Source organism: Podarcis gaigeae (genome assembly GCF_964106915.1).
Source record: "Podarcis gaigeae genome assembly, chromosome: 4".
Taxonomy (NCBI): domain Eukaryota; kingdom Metazoa; phylum Chordata; class Lepidosauria; order Squamata; family Lacertidae; genus Podarcis; species Podarcis gaigeae.
The window spans coordinates 47,634,417-47,653,475 of NC_139677.1; the positions used below are offsets into that span (position 1 = coordinate 47,634,417).

The 19,059-nt window shown below is 39.5% G+C and overlaps 1 protein-coding gene across 20 annotated transcripts in view; it reads right to left on the minus strand.

Annotated features, from left to right (window-relative positions):
• Positions 1–19,059, minus strand: part of DMD (dystrophin) — a 991,104-nt gene that overhangs the window by 836,306 nt on the left and 135,739 nt on the right. For 2 of the 20 annotated variants that reach the window (XM_083734092.1, XM_083734085.1), the window contains exon 1: positions 14,764–15,311. The exons of 15 other annotated variants lie outside the window; for them this stretch is intronic. In XM_083734092.1, coding sequence (XP_083590218.1) covers positions 14,764–14,791 — 28 coding nt within the window. In that variant the 5' untranslated portion in view covers positions 14,792–15,311. Of the gene's footprint in view, positions 1–14,763; positions 15,312–19,059 lie in introns of those variants that run through there. 3 more of the 20 variants (XM_083734088.1, XM_083734106.1, XM_083734095.1) reach the window with 2 other exon arrangements.

A 19,059-nucleotide genomic window follows, 5' to 3' on the forward strand; every position in this document is an offset into this window, starting at 1 on the left:
GTTCAAAACTTTTTCATACAGTTAAGCCTGAACAATTAGAGTCCTTTTCCTGGGATTCTCTGCACACCCATTTTCCTGTGGGTACTCACATTGAATAATTGGACAACATAGGAAGTACATCTCAGGGTGAAGAACATTCAGCTTATCTAAACTATTTCCCTCCGCTCTCTTGCCTGAAGAATCATCCCTGAGCAGAGCACTTCTGTAATATATCTTCATTTGGGTTCAGTCGAACACAGTGAATGGAACATGTAAGATATGATTAGCGCTGGGAGGAAGCTGCATCCTTTTTGCCCTAGTATTCAGCCAAGCTGAGAATTTGGAAAGATGCGTTTCTATGCAACTTTCATAACATGATGCAATTTCTCTCATCCTTCCTGGATTTATATTTAATGAAACTGCCACCTCCATTAAATGCTGTAGTTTTTCATGTGCCACAACACTGATTTCTTGCCACCTTAAAAGTTACACTGAGTCCTAAGCTGGTTGCATTCAAAGAATCGTAGAACTGTAGAGCTGGAAGGGACCCTGAGAGTCATCAAGTTCAACTGCTTGCAATGCAGGAATCTCATCTAAAGTATCCATGGCAGAGGACCATCCAACCTCTGCTTAAAAACCTCAAAGGAAAGAGAGTCCATCACCTCCCAAAGGAGTCCGTTCCACTGCCCAACAGCGCTTACCATCAAAAGGTTCTCATGTTTAGTCGGAATCTACTTTCTTGTAACTTGAAGCTATTGGTTAAGGTCCTACCCTCCGGAACAGGAGAAAACAAGCTGGCTCCATCCTCCATGTGATACCCCTTCAGATACTCAAAGATGGCTAGCATATCTCCTCTCAGTGTCCTCTTATCCAGGCTAAATATACCCAACTCCCTCAACCATTTCATAACGCTTTGTTTCCAGCCCGTTAATCATCTTGATTGCCCTTCTCTACACACGTTCCAGCATATTAATATCTTTCTTAAATTGTGGTGCCCAGAGAAGAAATATACAAATTCATGTCTGCAATCTCTAGACCAGGATGGCGAACCTTTGGCCCTCTAGATTTTGCTGAACTGCAATTCCGGTCAGCCCCAGCAAGCATGGCCAGTGGGTAGGGATGATAGTAGCAATTCAGCAACATCAAAGTTTCCCCACACCTTTAAAGAATACAAGTTTGTAATTTCAAACTTTGGAGCCCTCATCAGTCAAAAGAAAGTCTCACCATAAGAATATTCTCTGTGGCAATAACACTCCTATGGAAGATTATTTCTGAAAAATGTATACCAAATTTAAGTGAGTGTTATGGTGGACAGTTGATACAAGAGAAACTATTGTGGTAGGGTGGGTGAAGAGGGTAACCACATGACCAGAAATTAAACTCTAGAGAGGATTCTGAATATGTATAATGTAACTGCCCCAAAATATCACACTGGCAGGAATCTACTGTCCTACTTAAAGGTAAAGGTACCCCTGCCTGTACGGGCCAGTCGTGTCCGACTCTAGGGTTGTGCGCCCATCTCACTTAAGAGGCCGGGGGCCAGCGCTGTCCGGAGACACTTCCGGGTCATGTGGCCAGCGTGACGAAGCTGCTCTGGCGAGCCTGCACCAGCACAGCACACGGAAACACCGTTTACCTTCCCGCTATAAAGCGGTACCTATTTATCTACTTGCACTTAAGCGTGCTTTCGAACTGCTAGGTGGGCAGGAGCTGGGACCGAAAGACGGGAGCTCACCCCGCCGCGGGGATTCAAACTGCCGACCATGCGATTGGCAAACCCTAGGCACTGAGATTTTACCCACAGACCACCCGCGTCCCCTACTGTCCTACTTATGTGGACTTTAAATTCCAATGTAGAATTTTCCACATGAATTTCTCCAAGAAAAGACTGACAAATTTTATCTGGACAAACAGATATACTAGAACTGGTGATTTAAATCTTGGTTGAAAACAAACAATTCAGCATGAAAATTTGGGGAAGTGTGCGTTATTCTGTTTTCTATTTAGTGACTCAGCCCAGGATTCAACAGTATTCCTCATTTCACCTACGTACTGCAGACTACAGTTTTAGTATAATATCAGAGCTTTCTAAACTATTTCTGATAAAAACAGAGTGTTGATCCATACTAAAATGTTCTTGTGGGTTTAGGAATGTTAGTGTGTTCTGAACTACAGTGAAGTGTCTATTTAGAAATTGTTATCAAACACTCAAATAAGTGAACATTGTCTACTACACATTCCTTAAAAGTCATGGGTTACTTTTTTCTTACACAACATGCATTCAATTAGCAGCACTTCTACAAGTTCATTGTTCTCCAATCAACAGATTTATTCTTTATTTTAAAAAACCTAGCTTCTCATACACTGTACACTATAACCTCATTGAAGGAAATGAATTTTTATGACTTGCACTGTGAAAAAGAATTAAGTATTTGGCTTTTGGTCTGTTGCATAGTTGGAGAGAAAACACATAAAACAGGAGCAGAATAACACAATAACATTTAAATAGATGCAGTATAGCAACTTTTCCTGTTAGGTTGAATGTGGGATGCTGAGGCTATAACCCTGTACCCATTTATTGAGAATAAACCCCACCAATCAGAATTAAACTTACTTCTGAGCAGATATGTATATGATTGCACTATATGTAAGTTTTCATTTATGCAAATGCCTCTTATCTCATTTCACAGAATTCCATGTGAGAGTCCTCCTCTCTCTTCAGCCACATTTATTTCTGTCTATTCTGATGGTGTTTTATGACCCAGCCATTCCTTGCTTTCCATTTGTGCTAATTTTTTAGGATGGTGTCAACAACAGGGATGCTCAAGAAATTCAGTTTGTGAACTCAGGTGACCTGATCTGCACTCCTAGATTAAGATACATATTGAAATGCAACTGTCTTCAGATTTCACACTTCCCTAAGTGTTTTGACATGGTTCTCAGCACTGCAAATTAAATGCAAAAATGAGGATGGATCAGGATTTATGAATGAACACATAGAAAACTGACACAGACTTGTAACAGATTTATTCATCCATCCCAAATAAAACACATGAATTAAATGTATGGTCAGCTACAATTCTATATTTGTATTTAGGAACACCTGGGTTTTAGATTAGTTCTGTCTCCATCTGAGTCTTCCTTTACACAGATGGGGATCCTCTTGTTGCCCTCCACAACTCCCACTATCCTTGACTATTGGTCATGTTGGCTGGGCTGATCGGAGCTAGAACAACAGTACTATTCATGGAACAGGTCACAGTAACTATTCATGGAGCACCAAAGATCTCAGCCACTGAATGAAGAAGTAAAAGGAGAATTGACTGTAAGCCTGCATTCAGGCATACGGTTTATATTGAATTAGTTTTACTGGTTATAACGTTATTGCTTCTATCTCAATCTCTAACATTCCTTTTCCAGTGTGGTACCTTAACATGGAAACAAGCATTAAACCTCTGCTAGTGGCTTTTTTCATGTGAAATATTCAATAAAATGTGAACATCAACAGGTTTGGAAATGTTGGGAGGAGAGAAGAAAGTGTTGTTTGAATGCAGCTCATGACAAATTATCCTATTCTAATTGTGGATGTACCATTTATTATCCTTCTCTTTTAAAGCTCTGTTGACAATCTTATTGCTGGAAAGTTCTGCTTCTCTTCTGAGTAATCAAAGGTGTTGAAACAGGCTTTTTCTAATGGCTGTAAAGGGTTAAAAGTTAATTCATTCATTTTCAAACTAAAAAATAAAAGTGTGGCACAAATCCCAACATTTCTCTTTTGTTTGAAGCCAGGTTTGCACAACTTCTGAACAAGTCCCACAGGATTTCCCAGTGGCATAAATTATTTTTGCCTATAAATAAACTAACTTTTATTTTGAAATCTCCATATACAAAATGAGAACATCTGGAATGATTATTTGAATTCTTTGCAATGTGGAATTATTTGCACACCGGATACTTCACATTGGCAAAATATCCTCACTGCCTTTTAGCAAGTAACTTTGAAGTTTAGTTTTTTCCATTCATTAAAGTATGAACACTAACAATGCACAAGCACATTTGTGATCAGTTCACAAGGAGCAGCACAAAGGATTCCTAGATTACATTTTAAACCAATGAAAGCAGTGAAAGACTTCAACAAGCTGTCAACGGATGACAACTGCTGGAAATACTTTAATTTTAAAACTTTAAGTACTGTGATTTCCAGCTTTGTACCTAACAATTAGCAATAGTGTGCAGAGAAGCACAACATCAGTAGGTTGCTGGAGAAATTCAATAGTAGCTTTTTGAAGTGAGGTAAACCAGTATGTTTGAAAACTGGATAAATTATTTGGATCAGAATTCAAATGAATGCCACTAAGAAAAATGGGAATCACACTCCTATTCCTTGTTCATTAAATGAAGCTAGGAGCAGAATTGAACGCTGGCATTTTAAGATGCATTTGAACTTTCATCCTATACCTTTGGCACAAGGAGAAAAAAGCAGTCAAATAAGGTATATTACTGAAATACAGTAGTGTATTGTAGCTCTTACCCAAAGATCAATGAACTGTACCTTTTGGAACTCCAAGGAATTGCCTTTTATAGTCAAAAGGTCAAAACAGAATTTAGAAAAGCAGCTATTAAAGTTACCTGGTCCTTATGGATTGTTCCCAGTTTGACAGTGAAATTGTGGGAAATGTCGGTCTTGGGTATTAACAAAGGGGTTTAAATCATTTACTATTATTTAACTAGAAAAATCTTCACTTTCATTCCAACCATTTCTTTTACCCTTTTTCATGCCTCTTTAATTGATTTCATTTATATATATTTGGAATTAATGTAGCATGTTTCACCCCTGCTTCCAAATACTAATATTTTTCTTCTCTACTATATGGATCAGAACACAAAGCCCTGGCTATATTGGAGCAATGGGACTTAAGGGCAGTATGCATGGAAAAGGCAATTAGACAGCAAAAGATTGTTTTAAGATATTCAGATGGTGCTTTAAAACAATATACCAAAATAACAAACTAAGGCAGCACATTTAACTGCTGCCCCTTTGAAGCAGCAGGAAGCAGGACTATGAATTCTTTTACAGAGGAGTGGCATCCCTAAGGCGGTTGGATGGCACCTTGTTTGCCTCCTCCTCCTCCAGGGAGGTTAGTACTTAAGTGCTGCTAGCACAGCAGTTTGGCTTCACCCCCATAGGTGGACTCCATTGTCTCTCAGGACTAATGGATGCCAGCAACAACATTTAAGTTGTGCTTTCAGTTTGCCTTAACGTATCTCAGGTATTTTAATGAAGAACCCCCCAATTCACCTCAAATTCCATGTTAGCCCCCCATGTTAGAAAGTAGCAATTCAAAGTAATATCTCCCCAGATTTAGGCTCTGGGACAGCAAAAACTCCCCACAACTTACTTTTGTACTGGGGATACTATTGGTATTACTCTGACTTCCCCTCTGGCACAGCTGAGTGTATGTGATTGGAAGCAACCACTTTATTTTGAATCAGCTTAAGACTGACCCCTAAACTGTGGTATAGCTTAACTGTTGTTTGTTGAAAACGATATTTTATTTGAAGCTTACTGTACGTTTTAACAAACCATAGTGAAGATGAACTACAGTTTACTCAATTCAGATGTTACCAGAAATCATGGTTAATGAAAAAACATAAGCAAAAGCTTTGGAACTCCTCTCAAATGGCCACACTGGAGGAGGGAGCATGTGAGTCAAAGGCTGCCTAGGCCTGTCTATAAGTTATGATTTTGCCTTATGACAATATGTTTGAACCAGTCCACTGTAGGGAATTTGTTTGTCTGCAATGTAAAGTGAAGATTCCTGGTTCACATTTCTGGACCCATGCTGAGATTAGAAAATACATGTGCTGTTTAGACTACATTTCCCTTAGCACATGTGGAGAGTCCTTTACTTACAATTTTATGAGGTGCTCCAAGGGCTGCCTTAAAATCCTCTCCTTTTCAAAGGGAGCTTTTAACCGCAGAGCAAGTAGAAATATTAGCACTTATCATGCTAGCTGAAAATACATCTATTTTCCCCCAGGAACTGGTTGTACATAATGTCCCTTCCCAGGTAACTTTATGGGAGAAGCCATTTCCCACCCCCACAGAATGTCTTTGTGATGCTGCCACTGGAGCCTTGCTCTGCCTCCATCTTCGTAGCTAAATATAGTTGATGGCATCAACTTGAATGTTTACAGAAAGGTTTCATCTATCTAGTGAACTATTTCGCCTATGAAATATTTCCTTCTAGCTCTGAAAAGCAAGTTGTTTCTACCCACAGCAATGGAGCTCAGTTGACTCAATGATTTAGTTATTCTGGCTTGCTGGCTCTTCTTTACCCAGATTGCAAACCCACACATGGCAATACGAGCAACTCCAGAATGGAGTAATGTGATCTGAGCCCTGAAAGTCATTTGCAGCATTTCACAGAACGATAACATCTCTGCAACTTTCACACATAAATAATAGGTTTTCAGGCTTAGGAAAACACTTCAGTTCTAAGCACACATCTAATAAATAATGTAACACCAAAAACTTTAAAAACTAAGCTAGAGTTGCTAGATGTTATGGAGAGTTAAACCTTAATTGGGATACATTACCCATCTCCCAATGTATTCCTGTTGTGAAACAAAATGTTCCTTCACACATGTTGCAGGAAAACAACAACTGGCCATCATCATCACGTCACAAAAACGTATGTGAAGAATGTTAGTCCATCTTATTTATAGAATCACAGAAATGTAGAACTGGGCAGGATACCAAGGGTCATCTAGTCCACCCCCTGAAATGCAGAAATCTTTTGCCTAACAAGGGGCTCCACCCCACAACCTTGACAAGGCATGTGACCCTCAGCTGTCCTGAGTCTACTCCAGGCATAGGCAAACTAGGCCCTCCAGAGGTTTTGGGACTACAATTCCCATCATCCCTGACCACTGGTTCTGTTACCTTGGGATCATGGGAGTAGTAGCCCCCAAATATCTGGAGGGCTGAGTTTGCCTATGGCTGGTCTACTCCAGCTGTGGTACTCCCATGGGTACATCAGATGGGGAGGAAAGCATGGGCATAGCCAAGTGTGCAGGGGCGTAGCTGCGCCCCCTAGATCATGTAAAACAATATAAATACTTATGGCACCCATGAAGGAAAGGGGGAGGAAATGGAACAATAGGCAGCCTTTCATGTGAATAACTCCAAATCCTGACCTAGTTTGGAGTGAGGCATCACATATTTTTATTAATGCTGAGGTGTAAACGTTCTTACAAGACAACAGCCCATGTGAAGCTGCCAGATCAAGCTCCATGATGCTCCAGATGTTTGGTATTTTGACCTCTAAGGAGTAATGTGCAACAGTTGTTCATATTTTGAGCCAAAGTGGTAAAAGAAATCCAAATTTACTTGTTGAGATTAAGGAACAAGATGGGAATGGTGTACGGGGGGCGGGAATCCATTTCTATCAGCTCAACAGCAATATGTTCCAAAAAATCTATCCCTAATCCACACAAAGAACGTCCATTTCCCTAATAAGCTAAGTCTTAGACACATTTCTTGATATACAGCCCAGGAAAAGCTTTTTAATGCTCATTTACACTGCATTTAATGTAAAATGTTATGGAATTCATTTTACATTAACTATAATTGTACTGTAGTAGTAAATTTCTGGACTTTCCTATTACATATAGAATTTATAGCTTTCCTCATTTTAACATGATTATGAGACAATTTTTGCCAGTTAAGTGCATTAATAAAACCAAGTTAAAATTACGCTTTCCTTCGTTTCAAAAAAAATTTGTAAAATGAGCAACATTTATCCTCTTTATAACTTTTTTTTGTTGAGGAGGATCTTCTGTAACCATCTGTAGCACCAGAAGCTTAAAAGTACTTCACTAACCAATTCATAATGCCATAATGATGTGACCCCCCCACCCACATTCATTTTAATGTCTTTTTAATTTATTTAATTGGCATTTAGCATGATGCTGCTGAAAACACTTTAGCTGTTGTGATGGAGACCTTTCTTTTACAAAAGCTGAAGATATATATGTAAGGCAATGAGGACAGAGATGGAGAGGTCTGTTCCACATCTTTATAATATTATAGGTGAAGGGGGAACCTATGAAGAGAGGAATGCTGTTATCTCTAGTGCTTAAGAACACAATTATTGCACTGAGAACTCTCCCTCAGCCTCTCATTTCACATCTCAGCATAGCTGAGATAACACCAGAGACCCAAGTCCAAGAAGAGTGTCCTTGTAGAATACTTTTAAATGCCCATTTCCTCCATTTATATCTTTTGGGATACACTGGAAAACAGATAAGATGTACACATTATAGGTTAGATCTAGACTAAATCAGTTGCATTTATTTCCCACTGAAATTAATGAGATCTAAGTTATGATAATCCTGTCTCATTGATTTAAGTGGAATATAAATCCATCTAATATAGTCTGGATCTAGTCTTATAAATAAAGAAGCCTTATACATAAACAAGTAAACACATGCTGTTAAAATCATTGCTCCAGAAATCTACTTAAGGAAATGTCTATGGTTTCCCCATGACAAAGAAAACTATAAGGATATTATAAAAAATGAAACACGGAGAAGTCCAACAGATTTATCAGTTTAAAGATATATCAAATTTTGATTGGCCAGCATACTTCTTTCATTCAGTTTCATTATGGATGAGTGCCATTCAGCATATTAATTAAAACAGAAAATCTCTAAAATTAAAGCTTTTGAAGCTTCTGCACTATTATTAGAAGAACAATTCCCTTCTCATCTTTTAAATAAATTGCTTACAAGCCTCTTGTAATATTTCTTGGAAGTGTAGATTTCTGAAAAATCAATTTACTAATGGCTCCCAAGGAACACTGGTTACCTCTTTAATGAGTGCTGAATCTTTTAACAACATGAAACACATTTTTACTACTGATCCTCTGCTAGTCTTGCTATAGCAGCATCTAAAACTGGCTAAAAAGATGAATGGATTGAAACAGTATAATAAATATTTAATCTCAAATGCTTATTTGATTAGCCACATTTACATGTGTTGCTTGGCGAATTTTAGAAAGTTCACAATGTAACTTTAGCTTCTTCCAGGAAACGGGCTGACCTTTTAAGCACAAAGACAAAGCCATTTTCTCAGCTCTTGCAACCTGCCAGCCGTAACTGACACCCCAAAGGAAACAGATATGTGATACGGTTGGACGGCAACATACTGGCATTTTATAACAAGGTTACACAAGGTGTCCAAACTGTCTCCACAATAAACTGACCATTGGAAGAACACTCTCCTTTTATTGCTCAGCTACACTCTGAAGTCACCAGACACCCATTTTTTGGAGTGACATTTCTACTAGGATTGTTGTTGGCATCCATCTGTCTTGAGTGGCAATGGAGTGTGGGGTGAAGTCAAACTGCTGCATTAGCAGCACTCAAGTGACCTCCCTGGGGTACAAGCTTGGGCAGTTGTATGGAGGTCCTGGGCTGCCCAGAGGACAATGCCTTGATCTCACTGGTGTGGTCCTGAGGAAAGCAGAGCAATACATTTGGCACCAGCTTGCCTGCAGGAATTGCTGGAAGGAGGCAAACAAGGTGCGTTTCAACCAACTTAAGAATGCCTCTCCAGATTTGTGTAGGGTTTAGAAGAAGAAGAAGAAGAAGAGTTTGGATTTGATATCCCGCCTTTCACTCCCTTTAAGGAGTCTCAAAGCGGCTAACATTCTCCTTTCCCTTCCTCCCCCACAACAAACACTCTGTGAGGTGAGTGGGGCTGAGAGACTTCAAGGAAGTGTGACTGGCCCAAGGTCACCCAGCAGCTGCATGTGGAGGAGCGGAGACGCGAACCCGGTTCCCCAGGATTACGAGACTGCCGCTCTTAACCACTACACCACACTGGCTCTCCTTAGCCTTTTCTTCTCCTGAAGATATTCCACAAGTCAACAGAGGTTTAGGATCAGAGTTTTCCTTCTCTTAGATGTGCTACCTTCCCAGATTGATGAGTCCCATCTGCTCCTCACATCCCTCTACAACATGAGCAGAAACTGTGTTCCTCACTGCTAGACCAACTACTGGTCTCATCCGCTCAACCTGCCCTAACCTGTTTTTGCATGCAGGGGAAGTCCCTAACTCACTGAAGGTTTGAGATCCATCAGCTACGCTCACCCAGTGATCGTCAACCTGGTTTAGCCAGCCAGGTGAAGCCATTTCCTGGGGTTTGGCCACTGTCGCATGCTGATAGCTTCTAGGAGCCACGGGTGAGAGCTGAGTGCAGGGTGGGGACCAGTGGTAGACAAGGAGCACAATGCATTCACCACCTAAAACCTAAAGTGCTCAGATCCAGAAAGAGTAATCAGTTTGCCAATTTTACCTGGGATATCAAATGTACTGTTTAGGACTACAGTGGCACTTCTGGTTCATTACGTAGGTCCATTCTTAAGCTGAAACCGTTCTTATCCTGAGGCACACTTTCGCTAATGGGGCCTCCTGCTGCGTGTGCGCCTCCAACATGTGATTTCTGTTCACATCCTGGGGCAAAGTTCGCAACCAGGAGCAGCTACTTCTGGGTTAGCGGAGTTTGTAACTAGAGGTCCCGAAACGTTCGTAACCAGAGGTACCACTGTATAAACATTGGATTTAAATGGACAGGTGCCTATCTATGTGAACATTAAGCCTCAAAATGGATCTCTAGGGCCCTGAAAATGGGATGGGGAGGGAAGGCACAATCTCACTCATGATATCTCATTGGAGAGTAATCAGAGGACTGTATCATCTTAACCAGTAAATGCTTTACAAACAAAACCTAATCAAAGGTGGGTATTTTAATGGATACCATTGAGATGAATAGGTTTTGAACAACATAATAAGTATGAGCTACCCTTTCCTTTAAGATTAGGGGCTCCAGATTGTGCTGCAGGTTGCAGCTGACTGTACTCTGAAAGAGACTTACATCGAAATATTAATCACAATCAGATCATTACAGATAGGTTTACGAGTTCTCAAGTTATCTTAGATGTCATTACACCTCAGCTGATGAGTTTATTTGTGTAATGGTTAATATTTCTATCAGATCCTTTCTAGGTGCCATATATTCACAGTTAACAGAAGCAGAAAAAGCAGAATGAAATGACCAAGCTAAAAATAAGGACATTTCCTGTTCAAATCCCAAAGCACATCTATTCATAGACTCGGTAATAGAGGAAGAATGAGTCTACTAGGTCATTTAGCCTGTCATTCTTCCAATGTCATAAGATTTTATCAGTTTTCAAACCAGATTAATGTTGATTATTTCCATGCCAGGTTAAAGTTAGGGAAAGGAGGAGAACATATGTGCTTAGATGTTTTAGCAATTAGTCTGGTTCTGGAAACCTGAAATATTTCAAACAGTAAAAAGAATAAAAATGTTAGGTGGTTTGTTTTTTGCTTGTTTAGAAAAAATACTGAGTTTTCACTGAACATTTTGTCATGGTTTCTCTCATCCAAACAAGTCATGACTGGTAATCAATAGAACAGACCTTGACTATAGATGAGAGCAAGACAAACCACAAGTCTGAGTTGGGACAATATGATAAGCCAATCCATGGGTTAACTCACAACAGCATGACAGGAAAAGAAGCAATGTGGCCATGGCACATTCTTGATATGTCATGGTTTGTCTTAGCATTATGTGAAACCGGGCCTATATAAAAAGGGTAATTGATTTAGATTATACAGTGCACTGTCTACATATTTTCCCGTTGCTCCCACTGCTCGGTCCCTGCTCCTGCCAACCTAGCAGTTCGAAAGCACGTCAAAGTGCAAGTAGATAAATAGGTACCGCTCCAGTGGGAAGGTAAACGGCATTTCTGTGTGCTGCTCTGGTTTGCCAGAAGCGGCTTAGTCATGCTGGCCACATGAGCGCCGCAACCCCAGAGTCGTTCGCAACTGGACTTAACTGCCAGGGGTCCTTTACCTTTGCCTTTACATATCTTCAGAGTAAAATAGAGAAAAGTATTGTGAAACTGAAGTTGTCTGCATTGCTGAATCCTATCCACTCACCCCCTTTAGCTCGTGTTCTTTTTGCAGAAAAGTAAAACCGTTATTCCATTTTTATTGAGAGGTTCTGATCCTCCTTTATATTAGTAAGCAAAGGTGATCCAAAGTTTTTGAGACAAAACTGTGACTACAGAAGGGTATTGCATAACTACTAAAAGAGAATGGAAAAGAATAGCTTTCAACTACACCCACACAATGCCCATAGGCTTCTGATTATTCATAATATAATAAAATGATTGTACTCTCTTTCAATCATCTAGATTTTCCTGGATAAATCTGTATTCATCTATTTATTAATAATATGAGGCATTCTCATATCAATTTTTTTTAAAAAATGCATTACCATGAGTAACATCAAACAAAAGGGGCCAACAAGCCAAACAAAAAACAAAAAGCAAACAAACTTCAATTCAGTAGAATGCTTTTTATTTATCATCAGTAGTATGCTAGGCAGGTCAACGGGCTAATAGGTCTCTGCACAGAAATGTTCTCATAGAAAGCACATACTTGGCTGGGTTCAATAAGGAAATCTTTCTTTTTTCCCCACACTGCAGCCCACGACCTTCACAAGAAAATGCTCCAATATGAACCAGCTGCTTTGATAACAAGAATGCAAAGCCTCCAAGGACTAGGGCAAAGCTTTCTGGGAGAGAAAACTGTTGCCTTGTTCAGAAACCAATCAAAAACCTGAATGTACTGAGCAAAAAATAAACCAAGGTCATCATTATTCCTTCTCATTGTGCTTTGGCTTGCCTTCAAATTGCTTAGCATGTGTCTCTGAAATAGCAGCACTGCCTCCATTAAGTGAGGCTCCCATCAGTTTAATCAAAGTACCTTGAAGAATTCAAAACACAAACATGTCAATTTCCATATATACTTAAGTTCTTTCCATACCCTAAATGATAAAATTTGGAATGAGCCTTGTAGAGAATTTTTTTTTTTAAATCTGCTGCTCCACCCTCCTTACTAATTCCTGTATTGCCTATGCCTGATCACATCATGTGAAGTAAAGACTGGTGGAAGAAATTTACAGTACAATCCTATACAGGAAATCCCATTTAATTCTATGGGATTTACTCTCAGATAAATGTGTATAAGATTTCAGCCTGAAGCTGGTTTGTGAATTACAGATGAAAGGCAGGATATAAACATTCCACACAAACACAAAACACATAAAAATAAAAATTCTTGGGTTGAATAAAGAAATGTCCTCTCCAAACTTAAAAACAACAAAAACGTATAAATTATTCTTCCACTGAACCACAGAAATTGGTTTACAATAAAACAAGATGATATACCAATGGAAAATAGTGACAGTATAAATAAAAAAAGTCAACAGCCTTAAAAACAAAGCTGGGAGAGTCACAGTTAAAAATATAGTGACATTAAACAGAGCCAAAGCAGGCTGGCGCCAATGACAAAAGAGGTAAAGGCCATTGAAACAGAACTCTTCAACAAGCTGCCTAAAACCATACTATGAGAGCGGGAGTTCTAGTGCTCCTGTCAAGAAGACAGGCTTTCCTGCCATCTCCCCACCAGCTATCCCACCAGCAAGTGACCTTTCCCCCAAACAGAGTGCCCTATCTCCCTTTTCAGGCTGTCCTGGAAGTCTCCCAGCAATGCAAGACATGCAATATTTATTCCAAAAGGAAGTTTCTTCCACCGAAGCTAAATTGCCAACATCACCACCAAAGCCACATTAAATAGACGTGGTTTGACTTGAACCACCATTTGTCGGTCTCCCTGGACAACTGGCAAAAATGCAAACTTTTCCAATCAATAACAACATCATGCCCTCTCATCTCTTCAAATAAACTACTTGTTTTGTTTAGTTCCAATACGTGGACCATACATTTTGGCAGAACTCATTCATACACTTTCACTTTGCAACAAATTTTGGAAATAAATTAAAAGCAGCCGAAGAGATTATTGCTGCCACACCTCCTATTTTTACATGTAACCTTGCATTGGTAGTTTATGAATTATGCATGTCTGCTTTTTAAAAAGACAGAAAAAGATAAAAATACCAACCTTAGAGCATTCAGGCAAAGATTTCTATACCTGTATGTGGATAATATACTGAGGCCAAGTATGAAATAAAAATGGTTATCCTTCCACAATCTTTAAAACAGGACTATCAATCTTATCTAAGTTCTTTCTTTCTGGCTTTTTCTTTTTTTGCAAGAAAATATGAAAAAGTTGTAGCACGGAGCGTGAGGAAGGACGTAAAAACACCAGAGCAACCTTAGGGCTCTTTTCTTGTTGGGGGAGATGGGGAAAGGTGCAGTGACTGTTCAACTACTTTACTACAAAATAATGAACAAGATCCCATTTCATGTACATCAATCAGGGCAGTGGAAACAGCATATGCCATTATAATTCAAAGCAGCTGATAGTCTTTTGAACTTTTGCCAGACTATTAAAAACAATAATGAAAAATCTATTTTTATCCCAGTCACTTCCCTTCCCTCCCCTCCCCAACCAGAAACCTTTAGTAAATACTGAATCTTCGAAATGCCCCTTGTGTTCTCACGCAATAGCTTTTTATTTCCACGAATTTCTATTTAAGTGTAATTGTTTAAGCAACCCTGAAATACAGGCACCCCTCCTCAATGTTCAGTAGTCGACCTTTGCATCATTGGGGTGAGTTTCCCCCCAAGAATGCATCCTATTAAAGGGCTTTCCTACAGATCTCAGCAGAATTATGTCACAGATTTAAATGCAATGGTAAAAGTATTTCAGACATTTTGTACTTACATTCTTCCTCTTCCTCATACCACAGCATGTAAGCATAAAAGAAGGTCCAAGGCAAACACCAACAGAGGTTCCCAAAGTACTACAATCCAGTGTCACTGTCCCAATGCCCTTTTTAAAAGCCAACAAAAATAAACCAAAATTATGATGGCTGCGACTCAACAAGCCACAGCATTTCACACAAAAAATCCTCTCATCTCCTTAATATTCCCTTGTTGATTTCAGTGTACAGTCAGCTGCTTCTCAGAACTGGATTCTGTACCGGGGAATAACATGATTCTAACTTCCACTAAGCTGACAGAGTAACTGATGCCAGGGTTCTGTTGAGGCCCTGAGATGTTTCAAATTCCAGGACCTGCGCAGAAGCAATAAAGCACGCTTTCCTCAAAACAAGTTAGCTTCCCATAATAGGCCAGCTGATGAACTCTACATATAAGGCTCTGTTTTCAGAATGGCATGTATAATGGATTTAAGTGATGTGGAGCAGCTTTCCGGATAACATTCAAAACAACTCTACGGTGCACACAGTGCTGCTTCTCTTGTAAATGCCTGGCGGATCAGGTTGTGATCATCATCATGAAGATGAGAAGCCTTTGCAGACTGAGGAAACTTTCCAAACACATTATCAGCACCTAGTTGGGTTAATCTGAATTTTACTTTATGCGTTTATTTTACGTTTCTTGTTTTATTTTCAACTTTGGGGTGGGGTTTTTCAACTCCACCACAATTCCTCACAGCTATATTCACATTCAGCAATCATAAGAATGCCAGAGCCTCAATATTTATTGAATCTAACCTCACCACTCGCGAAATATTTTCAGGAAGAAAAAACTCCTAACTCTTCCAACCTGAGAAATGCTATACCAAAATAACAACCTGAAAAACAAACAAGCCAACCTATGGGGCTATAACACTTTTTTAAAAAAAACCTGTCTTCAGTAAACTCATGCATATTGAACATGACAAGTAATATTTGTCACAATATGTGTTTACTATGTCTCAGTTTAACTCATTTTCTTTCAGAATAGGAATACTGCCAGTCCAGCTGGCAGGGAGGGGCACGGTTATGCCCCTGGCCTTCCGGCATTGCCATAGCTGAAGCTTACCAATAGGAAGAAGCAATGGGGAGGCTCACACGGTGTGGATGCAACAGGGGAATTGGAGTACTGGACCCACTGGCTCTGCCCACACAGCACTGGTCTCCCCACTGGCTTGCCCTCCTAACCTCCCAGTAAACCACTCCCAATTCTACCCATATAGCCTATCTGTATGAATGTAGTAATGAACAAAATGCACACAGGTGATGATTTGTACTGAATGGCTCTCAAATCTGATTCAAGAAACCCAGTTCTCCTCAAGAAGACATCACTAATGTACACATTTCTGCAAACAATTTTCCCTAATACTGCACAATGCATTTTTGGATGTTAGTGAAAATATCTTCATTCTTATGCACATTTTCTCCTAATGTATGAATACATAAGCATTGTTTGGTTGGAGTACTGCATCACAAAATTTGGATACGTATGAATTTTGAAGAATAGCTGTGCTTTGCTCCTCATCTTGTTCAGGAAGTGCAAAGTTGATAGATTCAGCTATAAATGCGTACAGAATCAAATTTCTCCTCCATTCCTAGCTCTGAGTCATAGTAATCTGTCGCTCCTTTGAGTATCCAGGGCCACTATAGCTTCTGGGAAATTTATTTACCCACTTGTTAAGAGGCAAACGTATGGAACAAAGCATAAGCGTTAAATGTGTGGTGAATGCAAATAACACCACATTCAGGACAATATATGTAGCTCTGCTGGAATTCCAAATATGTGGTACCTGTTAGATTTACTTTACTGTGATAAAAAAAGCATTATTCACCTCAGACATTATCTCGATTCACCTTCAGCAAACCCCAGAAATAATCATTTGCTGGCTTGACACAGCTCCATTGCAGGTGTGCTTCCTGTTAGTCGCTTGAATAAAAAACAAAAAACAGGAAAGCTGCCAAGCCTCATTGGCTCCTTTTCTCCACACTTCACACATCATACATTTTTCACCCCATATAAATTATTTCTCTGTGGAGCCTGACAGTAATTGGCTATAGTGGAGTCAATAGTGCGATCTCGAATGATGGGGAGGTCCAGTCATCTCCTCTTCCATTATAACCCTTTGGCCTTTTTGACTGCAGAAGCATTTTGTAGCACATTTCTATGCCCTTGTTCTATGCCAGTGCAGTCCACCTAGGCTCTGAGGCTGCCAGCCTCCTTTGCTTCACCCCTGCCGGTACTAATGTTTTCATGGGAATTTGAGATCCTTGCTGCTGTTACTTAATGAACTCTAACAGTGTGTGTGTGCGTGTGTGTGCGCGTGCGTGCGTGTGCGCGCACACACACACACAGAGGAAACAAAGCATTGTGTAATATATGCCTTACTCTAAAGCATAAGTTCCCCCAAAGTTGATTCTAGTACAATGGTCAGATTCAACTTTTTATTCAACGGTTTACAATAAAGCAGTGCATTATGTGCCAGGACTTTCACTTGCATAATGGGGCTTTCCCTCCACTCTTTCCCTGTGGACCCCAACCCCCTCAAATGGACTTAGTGGGGTTAGGAGAACCTCCATAACAGCACACAGGCTGAGGAGGGGGATCATTCCATTTGGCAAACTGAATTCCATGTGCAGACAGAACAATTGGCAAAGCATGACATTGAATTCCACCCTAAGGAATTAAAATGTGTAAAACATAAACATCTTATAAGTTACACATTATTTCTCCCCTCCCCCCAAAAAATATCTTCAGTGGTAGAGCGCATGCTTTGTGTGCAGATGATTCTAGGTTCAATCCCTGGTTTCCTTAGGTTGCACTTGGAAAACCTCAAGTCTGAAATCATGGAAAGCCACAGTGAATAATGACAATACTGAACAAGAGGCATAGGACAGCTTATTATATCGCTAGGTTCAATATGCTTTACTCTTATGAGTGCTGCTGAAAACATCAGGGCAAAATTCAAGGGTATTGCTTTGCATTTTTTAAAAGAATTTGGTCAAAATTCAAAATATGTATTTTGGTTTTCATAGTTTAAAACACACACAAATAAACGCCTCTTAATATTCCCATACACTTTATATTGAGAAATTTGCTCAAAAGATTAATGGCTATATGTATACTTTTGCAGTCAATGAGTAATGTCCAACTAAGTTATCTTCAGAGTAGACTCAATGATTTAAGTAACTGAAGTCTATTGATTTCGAGGTGTCTATTCTTAATGCAACTAACCTTGGAAATCCCCCTACGTGGGCATTTTCTCTTTGACATTACATTTCTGAGATAATTAGTGAGTACTGTTCTACATTTCTTAGATAGCTGGTGATTTCATGAGTAATATACCAGGAAAACACTGATAAGATTGATTTTGTCCAGCCACCCTGCAACAAAGCTTAGATAATGCATAATTCTATATGCTGTGAACAAGGAAGAAATGACCTCCGAAGGAAATGAAGAAGAAGCCGTTAAATAGTAACTAATAGTAGGTCATTGCTTTCCTTTCAAATCCCTTCCAAAATATCAGGTTTTGTGTTGTGGTTGCTGTCATATTTTGGTTTTCTATCTGTTTTTAATTAAAATTAATAAATAATTGCTTGGCTGGGTATCTAAACACAACATTAATAAAATTCTGGTTTTTAACACACTCCTTTATCCTTTAGATTAGAATCCCTATCATTTTTCATAGTGGTAGCCAAATTAATTCCTGACAAACCATCAGTGAATAGAGTACCTCAGCTGCCTATAAAGGATTAATTTGCAACCCACAGAGTCCAAAAGTCATGCACTGATGTTGAAAATAATTTGAAGCACAGTGTCAAGAGAAAAGAAATTGACGGTAGCAATGCTTTGTGGATTTGAGAACAAGAAAGGTTGATAAAACTAGGAGTCTAAGTAAAAAATTGCTTATTACATACAACCTCACTTGTGAATCCTCACAAGATAATATTCCTTTACCAATTTCCAAACCCTCAAGAGACCCTTCAGAGTCTTTTAACTAAATCAACCATCTAAAGCCAAGTTTTTACTCTTCTTTAAGCTTGAATCAGGTAGGATGCAATGGGCCACAGATGTAATTGGTGTAATGCTATTCAGGATGTGTTATAGATACATTTCCCATTCAGTTTTATGTACTTGCATCTGTGTAAATCTACTGGTCCTGTCATCCAATACAGAAGAGGGCCCTCCACTTCAAACTGTCTTGCTGTTCCTCCACTATAGACAAAGTAAAGGCAGGTAAGTATACCTGCTGTCTGTTCCAGTG